General features: G+C 37.8%; 1 protein-coding gene across 1 annotated transcript in view; it reads left to right on the plus strand.

Moving 5' to 3' along the window:
- MDFIC (MyoD family inhibitor domain containing) overlaps positions 1–21,443 on the plus strand; it is a 48,466-nt gene that overhangs the window by 21,712 nt on the left and 5,311 nt on the right. Inside the window, exon 3 of the mRNA XM_042470100.1 lies at positions 15,690–15,959. Within this exon, the coding sequence (XP_042326034.1) occupies positions 15,690–15,959 (270 nt within the window). The remainder of the gene's footprint in view (positions 1–15,689; positions 15,960–21,443) is intronic.

A 21,443-nucleotide genomic window follows, 5' to 3' on the forward strand; every position in this document is an offset into this window, starting at 1 on the left:
ATGATAGTTTCCTTTTATCAGTAGTTGTATAATATAGAAGAAATAAGAACCTGCCCACATTCCTCCTGAAATAATACCGGAGAGCGAGTGGATGAGTTGATGTTATGGTAGTCTGCAATTTTCTGCAGTAATGATATATTCAATTAGCCATATTTAGCATTTGAAATACAAAATTAGCTACTTTGTCAAAACTGAAAGGCATGGTATGTACTCTTACTACTCTTACTATTTTCTGCTTTAAAAATAGCCATTTCCAAAATGATCACTACTTTGTAGAATACTAAAATATTTAAAATACATTATATGGTAATCTCTTTAAGTACCCACAGAGGCATACTTATCCTTTACTGTATGATGATACTGTGCACTTGGTGTACATATGAGAGATATATCTGAATGAAATAGATGCAGTGAAAACTTACATTTGAGTAGTTTGCAGGACATCCTTGCATGAAAAAACATACAAGACCACAACAATGTTACTTGTCCTTATGAGTTTGTGTACCAGCTTCTAGCTGGAATAGGCAACTGAGACAAGTATTTTTTAAGAAAAATTATTGAAGAAAAAATGGGTGCATAGCTAACTTAAATTAATTTACAGATTTAAACAAAGTGGTGGGTAGTACATTACAGATATGAGATTCAACTAGTATTTAGAATCATGGTGACTTCAGGCTGTAGATCCACTAGAATCTGTCCAATTCTTATTTGAGCTTTTGGAGGTTTCAGGAGCATTAGTAGCCTACTGAAAACATGGAGGCCTCTTTTGTGACAAACCACATTACCGCACTACACTCTTATAGTGATACTATTCCACTTTTCCTGCTCTGGCTGCCTCCTGTTACATTCCGAGGCTTCTAGTTCAGTGAGGCCTAATAGGTCTCTTGCTGAGAATTCTAACTGCCCCTCTCTAAACTTCAAATGCCAGATGCAAAAGGGGGCAGCTAGAGCAGTTAAAGTGGAATAGCATCACTATAAGAGTGTAGTGTGGTAATCTACATACTGTTCTTGTGTCACATAAGTGCACATCCATACAAGTGCAGTCGATTGTGCCTCAAGTATTGCTAAATCCCAGTGAGTGGAATTCAACTGTAACAAGAATTCTAGAAGGGATCTCAAAGTTCACTGGAAATAGGAAGAAGGAATATAGGAGATTATTGCGCACCAAAAAATGCATCCTGTCCCCGATGGGATATGGTCACGTTTTGGATTGCAAGGGTTTTATCCACTCAAAATTGCTGCTGCTGTCACCAGCCGATTGCAACCTGCATGCAGCCTGGGGCCCAGGATGTGTGGGTTTTATTTTTATTTTTTGGTGTGTGATAATCTCCATAGTTATGCAATATTAATTCAGGATTGGAATTCAGTAATTGCGTTTCTCTCTTGTCCACACCATACATATTATACTCTAACTCACAGACTTCATATGGGGCTATAAGGGATTTTCTTTGGCTGTTTTTGGCCCTTATTTCAAGACATGCGTTTAAGAGCTTTTACAGTTAGCGTCCAGTGGAATTGTGTTAGAGAATAAGGCTTGAGACATATGGGCCAAAAGGTCCGCCATTTTGCTGTGTTGGGTGTGTGGTGTTTAAGTGCCACATGCCCTGAAGGCAACCAGAAGGCACCTTGACGCCACCCCAACCTGGAAGAGCTGGCCTGAAAAGGAGCAGAAAAAAAATCACTCCATTTCAGAGGCTGGTTAGAAACAGCAGCGATGGACTGGTTTGGTGCTGCAGGCATGCGATTGCTGCAGTGCCAGGAAGGCCCTGACCCACTCTTTTGGGGTGGTCTGTTTTGCCTCTACATTTTAAATAAAAAAGATTCCTTAGTTAGAGTGGAAGTATATTAGATCTGGGTTGTTCGTTTGTTTGTTTTTAAAATCTGATTTCTATAATTTGATTAGGATATAAGAACTGGGATTCCTGTTCCTTGTAACTTATACAGTGGACCCTTGTTATACGCTGGGGTTTGGTTCCAAGATCCCCCCCGTGTATAACAAAATCCGTGTATGCTCAAGTCCCATTAAATATAATGACGTAGCAAAATGGTGTCTCTTATCAAAAATGGAAAATCAAGGTAAATTTATACTTTTTTGGAACATTTTCAAACTGTGTATGCTTGAATCCGTGTATAAAAAATCCGTGTATAAGAAGGGCCGACTGTACTTGAAAATCCAGGTGTATATTGCATCCTCTGTGTGATTTTAAGCTATTTCCTCTTGTGAACTAGATAAGCAATGTATAAAGAGTACTTCACCTAAAAATAGTCACACCTTGACCTGACACTGTCCCATCTGCTATCAGTATACCAAACCTTATAAAGCCTGAAAACAGTGGGTCGTTTTTCTCTGCATTGGTGAATCACTGGGCAGTCATCCATAGCTTACACTGGATTCAATCATCCATAGGTTGCAAATATTAAATGTATATATAAATTCCAAAGAGCAAACCTTGATTTTGACATTTTATATAAGGGACACTATTTTACTATGTTATAGTACTTAATGGGACGAGAATCCGTGGATTTTCGTATCCACGAGGGTCCTGGAACCATTTCCAGGTAATGTAGCGAACCAAACCACAGTGGATATGAAGGGCCCGCTGTACACTTGTGTGATATGTATACATGCATACATACAGTATTACAGTGGGCCCTGAGTGTCTGCTGGGTTTTGGTTACAGGATCCCCTATGGATACCAAAATCTGTGGATGCTCAAGTCCCATTAAATACCATGGATAATAAAATGATGTCCCTTATATAAAATGACAAAATTAAGGCTTGCTTTTTAGAATTTATATATTTTTTGAATGTTTTCAAACTGTGGATGCTTGAATTTGTGGATAAATAATCCATGGATAAGAATGGTCAACAGTTGACCATTCTTATCCATGGATTATTTATCCACAAATTCAAGCATCATGGCCGCTAATGGGTAATGGGAGCTCGGTATCTTGAATGAATAAAGAAGGGGGATAAAGGGTGCATTCAGACCTGCCATTTCCATGTAATGCAGAGGTAGAGAACCAGTAAGTCTATGAATGAGGCAAGCATAATCCATGGTAAGGGTTTATGGGAGTTAAGTGCAACAACACCTGGAGGGACGTCAGTTACACATCATCTGTAAAGCCCTGATATGGAGTCTGCATGTGTGTGTAGTGGATGAGAGCTGTGTCGTGTGGACATTACTGTATATTTGTTCTCTATGTCCATGTAGGGAACAGTTAAGTCTGTTATGTGTTGGGAATACATGTAAATATGATATAAATAAGCAGTGCCATGGCAATTAATTTGTTCATTTCTGAAAAAGAAAATATCCACTTTTAATTGTAATGGACTGTCACCTGTTTTTTATATGCTGCATGAATTTTATTATGACATGAGAATATTGCTGTTCTTCAGAATGTTGAAGATAAAGGAGAATGTTCTATTGATAATCATTGCCAATTCAGTTAATTTCACAAGACGAGGACTTCTGAGTAGCCCAGCGTCTGCTATATCGAAGCTATGTGAGCATAATGATTTTATAGAGATTTATATCTTGCTCTGTGAACTGAGAGGAGGATCAGAATTTTAACTTGCAAGGGGGAAGAAATACAGCATAGATAATTTCATTCCATTATGGCAGTCTTTGCCATCTCCTTAGTAAATTTTCTGATATAAATTTACAAGCGTAAAATCCCCCCCATCCCTTATCAGTTTTGCAAACTGTAGTAGGGGAAATGGTATCCTCTAGTCTAAGTAGTATGAATGCTGTGACTGTTAGAGGGCATTGAGAAGAACTGGGGTTCTGGTGCCAAATAGCTTACATGTAAGCTCCTTTTAGGGAAGGGAATGCACAACTTTTTCAACAATCCTTGAATATGTCTTGCTTTATTGTAGCGGAATATCTGCATGATGGGCAGATAAAGAACTGCTTTAATAATAATAATAATAAATTTTATTCCTATTTCCCGCGTCTCCCTGCGAATCGAGGCGGGATTACAACAAACAAATTATTCCAGCAATAAAAACATATCAGATACATTCAATAAAAAATAGCATATTCTCAATACAATAAGGTTAATAAAATACAATTAACTTTTGTAAAAAATACTAATGTAAAGTCATATCGTAAATATTGTGTTAGGGTTTGTTGTTGTTATTGTAGTTGTTAATTGCTGTCAAGTCAATTTTGACTTATAGTGAACCTATGAATGCAAGAAAGTCACCCTGTCATCAACAGCTCTACTCTGGCCTTGCAGACTCAGAGCTATGACTTCCTCGACTGATCTGTCCATCTGTTATATAGTCCTCCTCTTTTCCTACTGTCTTCTACTTTGCCAAACATAATAGTCAGCCCTTAGTGTCTGTGGTGGTTCTGTTCCAGGCCCCCACATGGATGAAAAAAACCCCATGGACCTTGGCCATTAGGGGGCAGTGGGCTTGCCATCTGCGGATGCTTAAATCCGCTGATGGCAATCCCATGGTTGGAGAAGGCAGGCTGTATTGCCTTAGCTGGTGAGACATGTCTTCCCATGTCTTTTCATGATGTGTCCAAAGTATGACAGTCTCAGTTTAATTATCTTGGCCTCCAGGGAAAGCTTGGTCTGATTTGCTCTGTGACCCATTTATTTGTCTTTTTGGCAATCCATAGTATCTGCAGAAATTCCCTCCAGCAGCACATATCAAATGAGTTGAATCTCTTCACATCAGCCAACTTTACTGTCAAACTTTCACAACCAGACACAGGAATAGGGTTGTCTAGAGTTGAAAGATAAAGAGGGGTTCCTCCTGTGAAATTGTTTTTAATAGGCAGAGAAGGCTGCAGGTTCAAAATAGTAGGGTGTTTTTAGATCCTACATCTATACAATGTGTCCTCTGTATTGGGGGACTTGCCATCTGCAGATTTAACCATCCATGGATGGCAAGCCCCCGTTTTTCTTAATGATGGCACGTGCATGCACCATGCTGCCATTAACAAAAACAGGACCTGAGCATATTTGGTATCTGCAGGGGGGGGGGGGTTCCAGAACAGATCCCCTACAGATACAGAGATTCAACTGTAGTCAGTCTGTTAGTCAAGTTGGACAATTTACTTATTATTTGTAACTAGACATGCCTTTCTTCACAGACATTTTGTGGGGATGCCGAGGATGGTTTCCCAAATGGGAGCAATTCATCCTTAATAAATGTGGAAATAATTCTTGCAGAAGCTTCCAGAAATGATTTCCTTCTAGAAAATGTGTTTTCCTGTTTTGACTTAAAATTAGCTTCATAGCAAGCCATTTTTTTAAAAAAAAAATCTTCTACCAAATTGTTGTCTGAGAAGAAATGATTACAGTGGACCCTTGTTATACGCTGGTGTTTGGTTCCAAGATCCCTGTCTATAACAAAATCCGTGTATGCTCAAGTCCCATTAAATATAATGGCAGAGCAAAACGGTGTCCCTTATAAAAAATGGAAAATCAAGGTTTGATCATTGAAATTTATACTTTTTTGGAACATTTTCAAACCGTGTATGCTTGAATCCGTGTATAACAAATCCGTGTATAAGAAGGGCTGACTGTATATACAACTTTTATCTGCTATCTTGCTGCAACTGGGATGCCAGAGTAGAACAGAGTAATCTGTTTATTTTCTACCAGTCCTCACAGCCATTTGCCTGTTCAAAATACCTCGTCACTGAAGTGAGGTGGCCAGTTGAATAACTAAACTTTAATAAAGCTGATCTATTTACTACAACTCAAACCCAAACTGTGTACCTTCTGAAGTATAGGATGGTCACTTAGTTTAAAAAGTTTAAGTGCACTGCTTGCTACCTGGAACTAAGCTCCCCTAAATTTGCTGTGGATCAGGGGTAGCAACTCTGGAAGAATAAAGGATTGCATTATCCCCCTAGGAAAACTTGGAGAAGATGTACCTCTCCCGCAAAAAACATTTCCAAAAAAAAATAAATAAATAAACCAAACCCCCCAAAAAAACCTTCCAAACATCCTCTGTGGGAACATGACTCAAGCAGAGGAGAAGTAGGAGTGGCCAGATTGCCCCAGGACTACCACGGGACCAAGCCACCAGACACCATGGGACTGAGAGTGCCTGCTGCCGTGGTCCTCAGTGGACTGCAAAAAGGAGCAGTAAGAAATGGTTTTGGCCTGCGTTCAGTGGCCTTGGCACAGTCTCCGAGCAATCAAGTGCACAACCTGCCCCCAGATTGGCACAATGGTGGTGGCCCTTTTGGGCTCTCTGAGGCCGTAGAGACATGTTTTTCGGTCTTCGTGGGTATCTAGAAGGCTTTTGTAATATTCAGAGGCAAAAAAATTTTTTGACCCCTGGAGGATCCACAGGGGCTCCAAACCCATGGAAATGCCCTCCATACCCCCTGGAGATAATTTTGAGCACTTTGCAAAAAAGAAAAAAAAAACCTCACATTTTCTGACCTCTTGGGGGGCCTGGAAACCACAAAAATGAACTCAGGGGCACATACAGCCTGCAGGCCTCACTTTGCACACTCTTTCATGGAAAGAGGTTGGACTGGATGGCTCTTGCGGTCTCTTCCAACTCTATGATTCTATGATTTCTATAGATGAATGTAGTTCATTAGTAAAAAATCATGGGTTTGTGTCTTTGTATAGTCATGTCCATCTGCTCTGAACTATGTAATATTGGTATATTATGAACAAGTATTAAACTGTTGGTATCTTTGACAGCACTTCTGGCATCTAGTGCTGGTTGCAGTATTTCTGTGTAATGTATACTCAGTATAGTATTTTGGCATTGTAAACCTAAAGTACTGTCATAAAACAAATTAACTGAAAAAACAAAACAAAAAAGGCACATGTACATAAAGCGGTACATAAAGCGGTACATAAAGAAGAAACAGAATGAAAAAAAAATCCTTAGAGGAATAACCACTTCCCTTGCACTGAAACCTCATAAATTTTTATGTGACAGAAAACAAAACACCCTTGATAATGTGATTAATGAAGGTGTACGGTGCTGATCAAGAATACTGATGTGTAAAATGTTAGGGAGACTATAAATTAGTGTTATAAAATGTTGATCACTATTGTAATTGGTCATTAAGTTAGTGGTTCCAGTTAAATATAGTGAACATGTACAAAACTAGAGGTACAAATAGTGATTTCTTCTGCATCGTCTGTTAATGTAACTTCAGTATAGTTTCCTGGAATTTCTTAGTATGCAATAAACAGAATGTTTGATTTTCATATTGTACTGTTGTGGACAGAACTATGTGCAACAAGATGACTGTGAAGATGATATTCCAAGGATTGTTGTCTTACCAGTAATATAGTAGCTGTAACTTGAGCTTCCATTTTGGCAACAGAAAGCTGATGTATTTCTTGCAAAGTGGTGTAGTATGTGTTTGAATGTGTAAACACATGCATGAAGAATTGCACAATATTGGGCTTTTCACTGCATCAATTTCTTCCGAAAACTGATTGAAAAACAGTGATACAAAAATGGTATGTTGTCAAAATACCTGTTTTTGTAGAAGAACTCTCATAGTTCAGTTTGCCTTTGAATATAACCTTTGTTAAAACTTCAGCAGGTGCCTGAGATACTTAACTTTTGGCAAGGAAATGGGACATGGAAAGATCAGTCTTTTTGCCCTTGGGATACTTGTCTTCTAACAATTGTTCTTTGTAATTTGATTTATTAGAAAATTACACACCAGACTACCCATCCTTTAATATGAGTATAGTTAACTAGTTCCATAAGATTCTTCTTTTATTTGGTTAGCTATTTGGATTCTGTTTTTTTTTACTGTGCAGATCCATTTACATTTGTCATCGTCGTTTCACTGAATATTTATTTTCTCACTACTCATAGCTTAACAGTAAAGGGGTGATGATTTTTGGCTTAAACATCACAGCACAGATCTGTGTAATGCAGGAAAACATCCTACATCAATCTTCGCCAACTTGCTGCCCTTCAAATGTGTCATGCTGCTCAGATGTGGTGACATCACGTTTATTCAGAAGGTTGTGAGTTGTAGTTCAATTCATCTAGAGAGAACCAGATTAGGGCAAAGTGATTTGTTTGTGTTATGAAGTCCTCTAGAACGTCTGCTACAGATTTGTCCCCCAAGAGTGCTCTTTTCACACTTTCTCTCTCCCTCAGGATCCTGCCACACTACAGAAATGAAGCAGCTTGACACCACTGCCATTACTCAGTGCTAAGGAATTTGGGGATTTGTAGCTTTGCGAGATATTTAGCCTTCTCTGTCAGAGAGCTTTGGTGCCCCACAAAACAGTAATCCCAGAATTCCATAGCACTGGGTCATGGCAGTTAAAGTGGTGTCAAACTGCTTTATTTCTGCAGTGTGGTACTAACCAGCCAGCCAGCCAGCCTCCTTCTCTCCTCCTTGTTCCTAAAGAAAGATAGTACAATATAAAACAGGCCTGTGAATGGTTTAAGACCCATCCGAACAAATAATTCTCAGTATGAGTCTGCCCCTGGCCCCACAAAAAAGTCGACTTTCAGTTTTGCCAAACCATTTCTTCATAAAGGAAATCCTGTTTTATCATAATCTATTTCTTGTAAAACATGAGCCGTTCCAAGAAAATAGTTGATGGCTGGTAGCTGGTACTTCTGTTTTCTTTGTAAAGTCAGCATGGTATAAAAAATTCAGTGAGAAAAAATGATTTTAAAAAGATGGATTGTACCTTGATCATTTCTTGTTGTTTAGTTAATGTATGCCTTCTGTCATGCAGAAGGTGCAGTATATGCTACTTATTTCCTAGGAAATATTCAAAAATAATTGCTGACAAAAGCCACTTTACACGTTGACTCAAAGGTATATCTTGTAACCTGAATGTTAATATTCTACATTGTTGTTCAGAGCTATCCATTGAAGTAGTTTGAAGATTTGAACAGAGGCTAGTCAGAATTCTGAAGTGTTACATTTTTATTGGCATAGTATCTTTCTGGCTCACACAGACACTGTGAAAACCAAAATGGATTACATACTTTCAAATCAGAATACTGTATATACAATTTTAGGTTAGCGCTCAGAAACTGGGTGACAGTAGTAGTAGAGTGTTATTCATATTGGCCACATAACATTTGCAGAGAAAAACAGTGTGCTAGATACTTTCTCTTGTCCTTGTCCTCCCTGAGCACATAGCCACTTGCATAACTAGAAACTGCATTGGATTATATCCATATGAATGGTTGCTTTTCCTTAGAGCAGACACACTGAAATGAAGGAGACTAACTTTAGTCTCATTGAATTCTATGGGTTTGGTCTACAAAAGAGTAACATTGAATTTAGCCTTGTAGTCTAGAACAGTGATTCCCAAACTCTGGTCCTCCAGGTGTTTTGGACTTCAGCTCCTAGAATTCTTGACTGTTGGCCATAGTGGCTGTGGTTCTGGGGGTTGAAGTACAAAACATCTGGAGACCCATCATTTGGGAATTGCTGGTCTAGAATTAGGTCTCTATGACTACATCATTGTTACAACTAGTGGAATGATACTGCTTGATTCCTGTTGTTCAAATACACCTCACCAGCTCATGTGTGAACAGTATAGATTTGGCAACATTTGGCAGTTTTCATACAAGGAATGCTTTTCATGCAGTAAAGTCTTTATTTTCCAAGAGTTCTGGAAAAGTTATAGTCTTACGCAAAAAACAAATGATTTCCCAATTCAAACCTTTCCCTGGAAAATCTAGTTTAATATTGGAAACACAATATTATAATATTTTAAAATTTATTTGAAAATATTCTAATATTTTAAAATCTAATACTGGAAAATCCAGTGTTTTACATGGATTCCTTTATATTTCTTGGGCTTTAGTCTAGTGAAATCATTTAAAGGATAAATGAAAAGATGATACAGTAGTCTGATTTAGCATTAATATGCACAACCTTGTGCAAGCCCACAGAAAGGCTTAATCCTAGGCACTTCCCTCTTCTGCACATAGTTTAGTTTCACCAGTTCTGGGCTTGTTATGTTTGAAACATAAATTGCTGTATAACGTATAGTTACATGATATGTGGTTTGACACTAGCTTATTTAGCAGCTGGTAGAGTTTACTTTAAATTACAATTCATGTGATTGTCATGTGTAATGACAACCTAGGTACCAGGGGCAGCAAAACTGAATCATGGTTTGTATTTTCTCCCTGGTTGTGGAAGAAAGAGAAGGAAGGTGAATCATTTAGCCTGAGGTTTTGCTTGAGTTTGAGATGGTTGTGCATGTGCCACAAGTGAAACTGTGTTTTGTCTAGATATGCTTGGACTGCAGCTCTCAGCTTTCCTTACCATTAGATGTGCTGACCAGGGCTGCTTGGAATTACAGTCAGCAGCATGTGGAGAGCTGCATGATTCTTACCTATGCACTAAGTAGATTATTGCACTACATTTTTATAGTGCTGCTATTCCACTTTTACTGCTCTGGCTGCCTCCTGTTGCACTCTGAGGCTTGTAGTTCAGTGAGGCCTAAGAGCTGTCTGGCTGAGAATTCTAAATGCTCTCCCTTAAACTGCAAATCCCAGAAGGCAACAGGAGGCAGCCAGAGCAGTTAAAGTGGAATAGCAGCACTATAAGAGTGTAGTGTGGTAATCTCCTAAATCATGGTTTAATGTTACAGTGGTACCTCGGGATACGAAATACCCAGGTTACGAAATTTCCGGGATACGAAAAATCCCCATTGGAAATCATTGTTCCGGGTTACGAATGTATTTTCGGGTTATGAAAAATTTTTTTGGTGCTTTTCGGCGCTTTTTTGCACAAAACGCGGCTTTTCCCCATTAGCGCCTATGGCAATTCGGCTTACGAAGGCTTTTCGGGTTACGAAAGCGGGCGCGGAACGAATTAATTTCGTAACCCGAGGGAGCAGTGTATATGCAAATTGGCCTGTTGAAAGAGCCTAATAGCTTCCCCTAATACTTACTTCCCATATACTTTACAGATGCATCTTTGTTCTTCAAAGAATTATTAATTCATCTTATACTTGCATAAAATTGTGTGCAAATATTAAGAAGCTTTTTTAAAGTAGAGAGAAAACAGTTCTGTGGATAAAATAGTATAGTGCCAAATGTTTTATCTATTTCACAGTCTGTAACAGATTATTATCCAAACATTTATCCATACAGTGGGGCCTTGGTATCTGCAGACTTGCCATCCACGGATTTGAGCATCTGCAGATGGTAAGCCCACATTGTCTCTAATGGCAGCCCATGAATGTGGTTGTGTCACCATTAGAGACAACCCCCGCTGTCCCCAGTGATGGTGCATGCACCCGGCTGTGCCACCATTAAGGGTAACACAACTTAAGCCAAAGTCCCATTGTCCATAATGGCATGGCTGCGTGAACACACTGTCATTGGGGGACAATAGGACTTGAGCTTCTGTGGTTTCGGTATCCTGGGGGGGGGGGTGTTCCAGAATGGATTCCCCGCAGATACTGAGGTTCTTTTAGAAGAAAATATGCAGATTCTAAAATACAAGAAGGATGAGATCATTATCAAATTAGTGTAATTGTCTTGCTTCTGCATGTACACATTTCACCACTTTTAATATAGGTTGAATCTCTCTCATCCAAAATGCTTGGAAACAGAAGTGTTTTGGATTTGATTTTTTCCCTTCAGAATCTGAAATATTTGCATAGGAATGATGAGATATCTTGGAGATGGGACTTGAGTCTAAACATGAAATTCATTTGTTTTGTATACACCTTGTACACATAGCCTTATACATGATATTTTTAAATAAGTTTGTGCATGAAACAAAGTTTGTGCACTGAATCAAGGCAAATGGTGTCACTACCTCAGCCACTTATGTGGACAGTTTTGGATTCTGGAGTATTTTGGATTTCAGAATTCCAGATAAAGGATGTTAAGGATATTTTGTAGTACTGAAATGTGCTGTTCTTCCTGAGATTATTATACAAAAATAAAAGCATACTCTTATAGCATGGAGTACTATAATCTTCTACTACAGTATGTCTTAACTGACTAAAAGAAATAACCAAAGGCTAGAATTTAGTTGGATTCTGAAAGATGATGCATTTTAAAGGTTATGTTCTAAATTCTAAAGTCTGTTTTTTAACTTCTCCCTTAGCCTTAGGCAAGCCACTTTCTTAACCTTAGTCCCTTATCTGCAATATGTTAATAATAATCCTGGCCTACTGTGCTGGGTTGTTGTTAGACCTGATGAAATAATGTGCAAGATATGCTTTGCACACTTGTGAAAAAAGTGGTTTACATGTATTTACATACATGGTTTACATGTTTATATGTACATCTGATGAATAAAGAGCTTGGTAATTTTTAAAAATCTAATTCGTGGCCTCTTTTACTTTTGCTTATTATCAGGCATTTCATATCTATGTCCAACTTCCCAAACATTACAGATAATTTTTAAAAGAATGGATCACAAAATAAACCACCCAGATAAACATGGCAATTTGTATATTACTTTTTTCATTTTTGCATTTACAAGTAAATGTTAGTTTCATGTATAAACAGTAATGCCTTCAAATATAATACCCTACATTTTATTGTCCTCATTGCCCTATATTCATAGGCACATGAATATATTTTTATTTTGTTTGATAGTTTCTTACACACACACACACACACACACACACACACAGAGAGAGAAAATAAATAGATCGTCTCACACACACAGACATAAATTGTATTTCAAAAAGGGCTTTTTCGTCAGTTGGAGATATCAGCAAATTTGAAATCTGAATGAGGATGTGCATATTCATTTTGTTCCAAGTCTCCAAAATTGTAGTAATAAATACATGCTAAAATACTGGAAGTATTTTATGTTATCTACTAATCTCACAATTAAATTACTGTGTAAAGTTGGTTAAGTAACACAAAAGTTATTATATTAAGATGTGCTTTATGAAGAGGCCAATGACAGTGCTGCAGTGAAACATGTTAATAGATTATATGCTGCAGCAATATATTGCCTTTTTATTGCTTTTCCACAGACAGCAGATTCATGTATAGTTATTACTGGCTACATTATCTGCTAGTTTTCTATCAAAAGTGATTCATTCTGTTGAATCATTAATCCAGTTTTTACCATTCTTGGTGAAAATTCACTAGTATTAACACTGTATAAAACATTGACCTAAATCCATTGGTTTTGCTATACTCAAAGAAAAAATTAACCATGGAAGCACTGTTTCTTTAAACACGATGCTATTCACTGTGGACATGTAACAAGAATGTAGCCTTTTATGTTGTGGTATGTACGGTTTTTGAAATGTATGGTTGGTGACCAGTGCCATTCTGGATTTAAGATGCTGAATGCTCATAAATCTAATACTGGAAATATTGATGTGTATTGCATTAGTTACTGAATGAGAAGAATAAAATTTTGCTCATACCTAGTGTAAAATGGAGTCTTTTGTAGCCGCACATGGTCTGTTTAGAATGATATAACAGACACTGAATGTTCACATATCAAACAAAATGCCATCATTCTGTAGAAAAGAGGTGTCAAAAAGTTTCTTTGTACCTTTAACGCATGTGATTATGTAGTACAAAATGCAGAGTTTGTAAAATTTCTTGAATATACAGGCAGAAAATGAATAATTCAAAACAACTCATAAGTTCTACATTCTATTGTATCTTTTATAACGCAGGCAGAAGATAGCATTGTGTTCCCAGTAGAGCTGAATTTGCACAAGTTACACCTCTGAAAATGCCAGATGGTCTATGGTCTACTTTTGAGAGCTGTCACATATGTAAAGATTTGAAAAAAAAAAAAAGAAAGAAAGACAGCTGAATGAGAGCAGCGGATCATTAAAGGGAGAGTGAAAGTCCCTGGGTATCACTGTGTTTTAAGAAAGCAGTGTGTCGTTTCCCATATTACGCTTCTTTTTCTGTTCCTTCTTTTTTTTTTTTTTAAAGATATACACAACCTTTAAAAATAAGGTAAAACATTTTGGTTTTAAACTGGATGGTTGTGGCTTAATCTTAAAAACTGTCAAATGATTCTTATTCTTCATACGAGAATGCAGTCATATGGTTCCTAATTGGTTTCAAGTGTATTTTAACCATAAGATTCAAGTCTCCCTAGTGAAAAATTATCAATAAAGTTAAAATAAATTTAAATTGGTATAACTAATACATTTGGGGGTTTTATTCACTTTTGATTTGACCTACATATCTTATGTGAATACTCTAAAGCCAGTCAGCTAAAAAGTTTTGCGTTAATATTAAAAGACTGAAATAACAGTACATTGGGAACAGAATTTATCTCCTGATGCTAGTGAAAATAATAACATTGAACTGATACACATAATTTGCATGGCTCAATTTTTCTCAAGACTTTGCATTGCACATTAATTTGCAAAATAGACCTGATGTTTAAACCAGAAAATAAGATCATGTGTCATGTGTTGTTCTATAACATGGAAATGTAAACAGTTGCAAACAACCACTTCCAATTCTGCTACATTCGAAAGGTCATAACTGTCAATTCCAATAACATTGTCATTTAGATTTACAGAATTCTTCCTGTGTTCTCTCCACTTACTTATTGACAAAGGATAATGGCTGTCCCAACAACTGAGTTATTGGTGAAGCGTAACATTTTGCAGTCAAGAATTCCAAGTACTATATCCACTTGCCATCCTGTTATATGGAAATATGCTTCCACATTCCTGAAATGATTACCTCTTTATCAATACTCACAAAGGCTGAAAATGGAACAAGATCAAATTAGTGTCATATAGGTACAGGGAATGTTGAGTTCTGTTTTGTGCCAGTGATTGAGTTGCATCTGCCAACATATGTAAAATATTATTCTATTTTATGTTTCTATGGAGGTTTCATTTTGTCAATAATTTGACAGAGTTCTTTGGTCTTCGTAGATATTTAAAATGAATGCATCCATCCATTAATGATTGGAGCTTTAGGGTGTCCTTAGTTCTAAAAGATGGAGTTGACCAAATTAAAATATTTGTCAAGTCTTGCAAATAAGATGATGAGAAAGGTTCTTTTTAAAAAATAGACTATCTGTCCACACACCTAAAAGACAGAGACTGACATTTGATAGAACTTTTTTGCCTCACAGAAGCACTTTGTGATTGCCATAAACAGGCAGGTGACTTCAGTCAGCTTTCTGTATGCACAGATTATGCATCCACATATTAATCTATCCATGGTTTGAAAATATTCCAATCAGTCAAATCCAAAAAAGCAAACTATCAGTAGAGTAGCAAAAGGGGAGAGCATGGTCATCCCGGGAACACCTAAAAGATGAACTCACCCCCTCTAATCTTTTTTCTGCAGTGCTGCTTTTGACCTTTTTTGAATGCCTGGGGTATCAGAGAGAAAAACAAACAGAGTCTTTCAAGAGGAGAGCCAAAATACCCTAAAAGCACCAGAACCTCTCTGATCTTGTAAGCTAAGCAGGGTCAGCCCTGGTTAGTACTTGGATGGGAGAGTGACAATGACTACTAAGTACTGTCAGCTATACTTCAGAGGAAGGAACTGGCAAAACTACTTATGAATGTATTCCTAGCCTAAGAAAACCCTATGAAATTCATTGGGGTCGCAATAAGTCAACAGGTGGCTTGAAGGGGTAAACACACACACGTTAAGAGATTTGCTTTTTAAAAAACCTTTTAGTGACTGACTAAAGAAAAGAGAGAGCTTGCATAACTGATACCAGCTAATCACCCTTGACTCATTTTTTCTTTTTCTTTTAAAGCACAACCTCAACGTTTGCCTCAACCAAATGCTATGCCACTTGAAAAGTGTAAGGAAGAAACTGGCAAAGTACAAAATGGCCATCCATGTTTGAACCACGCAAGTGGATTTCGCAACGGAGTCAAACTTGGTGCACCAGATTACAGTCGAAGGTTTTCAGCTCCTGTTTCCCAAAAAATGCACAGAAAAATTCAGTCCAGCTTGTCAGTTAACAGTAAAAGCAGCAAGAAAAGTTCTACATATTCTCATAAACCAGGTTCTTTACCTGAAGGTAAGTTAAAAGTTTTAAAATAAACTGAACATGGAATAAGCAAACACCATTTCTACTGATAATTATACAGTCTGCTAAAAATAATTGAGGACCATAAATTGTGTTCTGGAAACAAATAGAAATTATTACAATAGAGCACAAGTTGCTACCCAAAAGGAAAATAGTAAGTATTTGTAGGAAATCAAAATGGGAATTTTCACTGTTGAGCATATGTCGGCCATATGCTGCTTTGGGCAGCAGGCTAGGGCAAGTGAGAGGTTTAAAGGGCCGGACACAATTTTAGACAGACAAGATATTAAACCTTTGCGGTGATAGAGACTCATTCCTGGACTAGTAGGACAATAGGTTATAAGAACAAAAGTAAGGAGATGAAGGCAGGATATACATTTTTGACCCAATCAGCAACTTCATTCTGTTGCTGTAATGAATTAAAATGAATTTTGAAAAGCTTATATGAGGACAATGCAATTTTTTTCCAATTTCTTTTGCATGTCATATCAGTTTATAATACTATATGGTCCAAATGTGGCAGAACTAAATTTATCCATATAAACTTATCTTGGTTGCTTCCTTGTCTCCTCCAGCTACCCTGTCTTAAAAATTTACATTACAGAACATTATAAACTTACATTTACAGGTCATTGGTGGCTTAACCAGCCTTCACTAACAGAATTGGGCATGGAATCCATGCAGCCCTCATTGTGGTCTGATTTAGGAATGAGGCCCCTGCAGTATTAATGATTTCTTGTAGTGGTTGGGAAAAGGATCCAAAAACGAATCTGTTAATATGAAAAGGTATTAGAGAAGTAATTTCCCACAGTTACTTAACATTTTGTTTACCATGAACCCCCATACAAATAACCATGCCTATATATGTAAATGTTTTTACATTAGTGTTAGATTTCTAAATTTACTAATCTAGAAAAACATTAGTCATACTCATGATTTCACTTAACATGGTATTTGTAAATTATTCTCTCATCCGTAAAAAGACATATGCCTGTTTGGCACATGTATGACAAACTTATCTTGGTTGCTTCTAGGAGTAGTCAAAATTCACCTTGCCCCCTGTTTAGAAAGAGAAGTCTGGGGAAAAATTTTATCTTTGTTTTTGATTATCTAAGATCTACTGCTATTTTATGCAGTGACCTGGCTTTGTTAAATGTGGTTCTTTATCACAATTTCCATTTGGCTATTGGGTTTTTCATATGATCTTTTAGGAGAGAAACTTAAAAAAAGGAATAGATTTGTAAGCTTCTGATATAGTTGGTCTCCTCTGAATAAGTCTCTTCAGACATATCCCAATACCTGTCTCATTTATTCTTAACTACCATTGTCTATGCTGCTAACTGAAGCAATTGCCAAGGTTCCAGTTTGCCACACCTCAATGTTAGGGTTGAAATGAACTCAGGTATCAAGGCTGCTGGGGCCTAAATACCCTAAAGGCATCAGAACCTGTCTGATCTTGGAAGTTAATTGGGGTCAGCCCTGGTAAATACTTATGTATGTGTGTATGTGCCTTTAAGTCACCTGTCAACGTATGGTGACTCCATGAATTCTTCATATGATCTTCTGAAGCAAGGAATACTCAGAATGCTTTGCCAGTTCCTTCCTATGAAATATACCCTACAGACCCTGGGTCTGGCAAAGCACTTCTGAGTATTTCCTGCCTCAGAAAACCATATGAAATATTCATGGGATCACCATACATTGGCAGGCGATTTGAATGCCCATATACACAAGGCTGTTATGCAACTACTTGCTTTGTCAAAAGAAACCCACATACACGGTGAATAGAATAAGTTTAGTATGCAAAGTGCAATAGATGTGATGCCTATGTTAATAAAAGCAAGCAAGTCAGGAATGAATCCTGAGAAATCATAGAGAAGGTTTGCTAGTGAAGAAGTGGCCTTATGAAATCAACTGGAAAAGAATACTTCCTCTGAATGTCCACAGTGATTTTATTTGTTTGTTTAGAAATTCATGTCTTCAACTCTTGACAGCTATCATTTTTGAGAGTTTGACCAGATTACTCCTAGTACTTGTCACATCTTTAATCCCTTCAACCTCTTCCCAGCTTCTTGCTCGAAGCCGGTCTCTGCATTTCTTGCATTTCTGTTGCTCTCAACCTCCGCCAATTTGTATCTCCCTCATCTCTGCCCTTTCATATGCTTTACTGCTTTCCACCACTCACTTGAGTAATTTAAGTGCCACTTTCCTGCTTTTCTGACAGTGTTCCCACAGTATCATCTAGGTTTTGGAGCATTGCCTCTTCAGCTGCCAGAGCGCTAGAGGTACTTCTGTGATTTAATTTGGAGACATTACTTTTTCTGAGTGGACAGTGCATTTTCTTTTTCTTTTTTAAATACTGCTGTGTATTTGACTGTAGTGTTTGTTTTGTAGCTGATTCTTTTATCTAGCTCACTATGCCAAGTGTAGTTATTTATTGCAAGCAAAATTAGCTGATTTTTGCTTCCAAGAGGTATTATCATCTTCAGTGTAGGAAGATAATTCAGCACCTGAATTCAGCAGCTACAGACTGATAAGGCTAGAATTTTCTCTTTCAACATGCAGCTTTGAAACACATACTGTTTTCGGTTGCAAACAAGTCTACCAAAATGAAGTGTTTAAACCTAGTTCTGCCCCCCAAAGCAAAAAGTCCAAATTGAAAATAAAATGTGCAATTATATTTGGGATCTTTCCAAATATATTCTTCCATACTGATTGACCTGCACCCCTGGGGTTTTTCTCCTTGTTGGGTTTGCTTATACTAGCAGAGCTTGACTGATGAAAAAGACATGGGAGAAGCCTAGAAGAGAAATAAGCCACAGATGGGAACAACTGAATCCTTCCTGCCCTTCACCTGCTTGCCCTGTGTCTCGAATAGAATTTAAAACTACTCACCTTTTAAATTTTGTATCCCCTTCAATCTCATTATTCCTGTTCTGCAATCTGCTACTTTTCAAACATCTCTTAATGGGTTTGTTTTGTTTTGGTACCAAAAATATAACTTCACTTAAAAGTAGAACTCTAAACATTGTTGAATGTTTTTCCCACTTTCCCCTTGCTTAGGTGTTTGGGTTTTTTTTAATGGTGTCGGCAGTATGAATACTATGCTATCATTTGAGCGTTTTTTGAAACCTGATATAAACATATATAATATTTTTGTGTATCAATAACAAATTTTGAAAGCTTTTAAAAATATATTAAATAGATTGGCTGAGGTTTGACTCTTTTACTGGAATTCTTACTCTTGGCCTTCAATATGTCTCCCTCTGCTGTCTATACAAGTCTTGTATCCCCTGCTGAGACCTCTCTTCCCATCTCTGCATGGGCCTTGAGTAAAGCCTTGTTGAGGACCTCAGCTGCCACTTTGATAATGGTTTTGTCCATTTGATTCTTGCTGTGAGAGATCAGTATGCTTGGAGGGTTTCTTTGAATTTATTGATCTCTGTATGAATACAACTAACTAAAATCTGACTGGGGTCAACATTTTGTAATTGAGTATAATTGCCATTAAAGTCTTCCATGGAGACTTAAACATGCAATTGCTGATCTTTTAACCAAATCATACAGTCCATGATTTAAGTTCTTGCTGAAGAATTAAAAGGTAGCTAGTCTTTACCAAGTGATGCAAGAGGCACTCATACTGTTGCAGATGTTTTAAACTTAGGAGCCATACAGACCGCCCCTAAGGGGTGGTTTGCAGCTGTCTCTCTCTGCACAGGATTGGGGCCGTGGCAACTGCACGCCGTGGCCCCAATCTCGCCTTTCCACAGCAAAAAGCAGCTCTTTTCTGTGCTGCAGAAAGGGCATTATAGCTGCCAGTACACAGCTTTTCCGTGCTCCTTTGGTGCTGTGTCATGCAAACGCAGTGCCAGAGGAGCGCTATGATGCCATGCACCATGTGGAGTGGCACGCGGTCACATTGCCTTGGGGTCGGAGTCAGTTAATGGCCTGTCTGTAAACCTCCTAAACGTTGCTTAGAGGTAGACTGATAGCAAGCATTATTAAAGATAAAGTACATCTTCAGCATATAGAAGAACAAGTTTTGCTAATGAAGAAATAGTATGGCTTCAGCAAAATAAAGTTCTGCTTCACCATATATTATATATGTATGTATATATGTGTGTGTACACACACACACACACACACACAAGTGCGCCCACGCCATACGCGTCTTCTTGCGGTGCATGCACTGCGCTACACCACAGGCTCGTGCCCCATTCTTTTCAATGGGATGCAAGCATATGCACTTTCCCCCTTGCATGGGTGTGTGTGTGTGTGTGTGTGTGTATCTGGAATGAATCCTCCGCTTAAAGGAAGGGTCCACTGTATTGTCTATATTTACAGTTTTGAAGTAAATCATCAGAAATATTAGCAGGGGTGATTTGGTGATGTTAAATAATTGAAAAGCTTTTCACAGAAGCTAGATGCTTTTGAATCATGGATCACTTTACAAATGAACTGGCAAAGGCATATGAAATAGAAGGAAGATATAAAAGCAATGCTACATAAAATTCTAGTCTTCAGGTCTCTTAATAGTATATTGTTGAGTTGGAAAAGATGTAGACAAGGGCAACCAAAATGGTCAAACAGGTTTGAATAGTTTCTTTCTGAGAAATGGCTAGAAATATTAGGGCTTTAGATGAGGAATGTAGAACATATGGCTCTCAGGTATAATTGGACTATGTGATTACCTGGATGTAAGGACAAGTAGTAAGGCTGTTTTCATCTATATTCCTCTAAATTAGCAATACCATCACTCTTTGTGTTTTTGATAACTTTTTTTTTTTTTTTTGCTGAATATAATTAGCCTTCTCAGAACTTCCTTTTGAAACTAACCAACAACCAGGTAACCTTCATGTGGCTAAGGCCAGTGTTCAGACTACACTCAGAAAGCCACATCAATTCTAGTTAGAACTTTCAATCATTCAATGAAATTGATTGGCAGTACATTTAAGGGTGTCAAAAAAGGTTAACAGTCATTTATGGAATCTATGGTCAGTGATTTAGAACAGTGTTCTTCAAAGTACTGCCTCCTGAATTGATACCTGTGCCAAACTATTTGGCTGATGGTCCCTGGAGTGCTTCAAGGGAAGAAAGAAACAATTGCATCCAGTGAACAATGCCAGTCTCTGGCACGCTGGGGGGGAAATGCTGATCAGAAAGCTGGAGAAGCACTGGTTTAGATGACTTAAAAGGGACTTGGGTGAAATTCATATAGAATTTGCTTATCCATGGCTATTATTAGCCTTACAGCTAAATGGAATACCTGTGTTCAGATGTAAAATATACCTGAACATAGGAGGGTTTGCAGTGTATTGGGTTACTAAGTGGTTTCTGCTAGAACCCGTATGTTAGACTCTTAACATTATTCAACACTGCTGTTGTTAACTTTGGCCCGGTACAGATGAGCCGAAAAGGACGCCCTCATCACGTGTATGGGGCGGCGCTTCCAGACACTCCTCACCCCTTGCACAT

Source organism: Sceloporus undulatus, chromosome 5, assembly GCF_019175285.1.
Source record: "Sceloporus undulatus isolate JIND9_A2432 ecotype Alabama chromosome 5, SceUnd_v1.1, whole genome shotgun sequence".
Classification (NCBI taxonomy): domain Eukaryota; kingdom Metazoa; phylum Chordata; class Lepidosauria; order Squamata; family Phrynosomatidae; genus Sceloporus; species Sceloporus undulatus.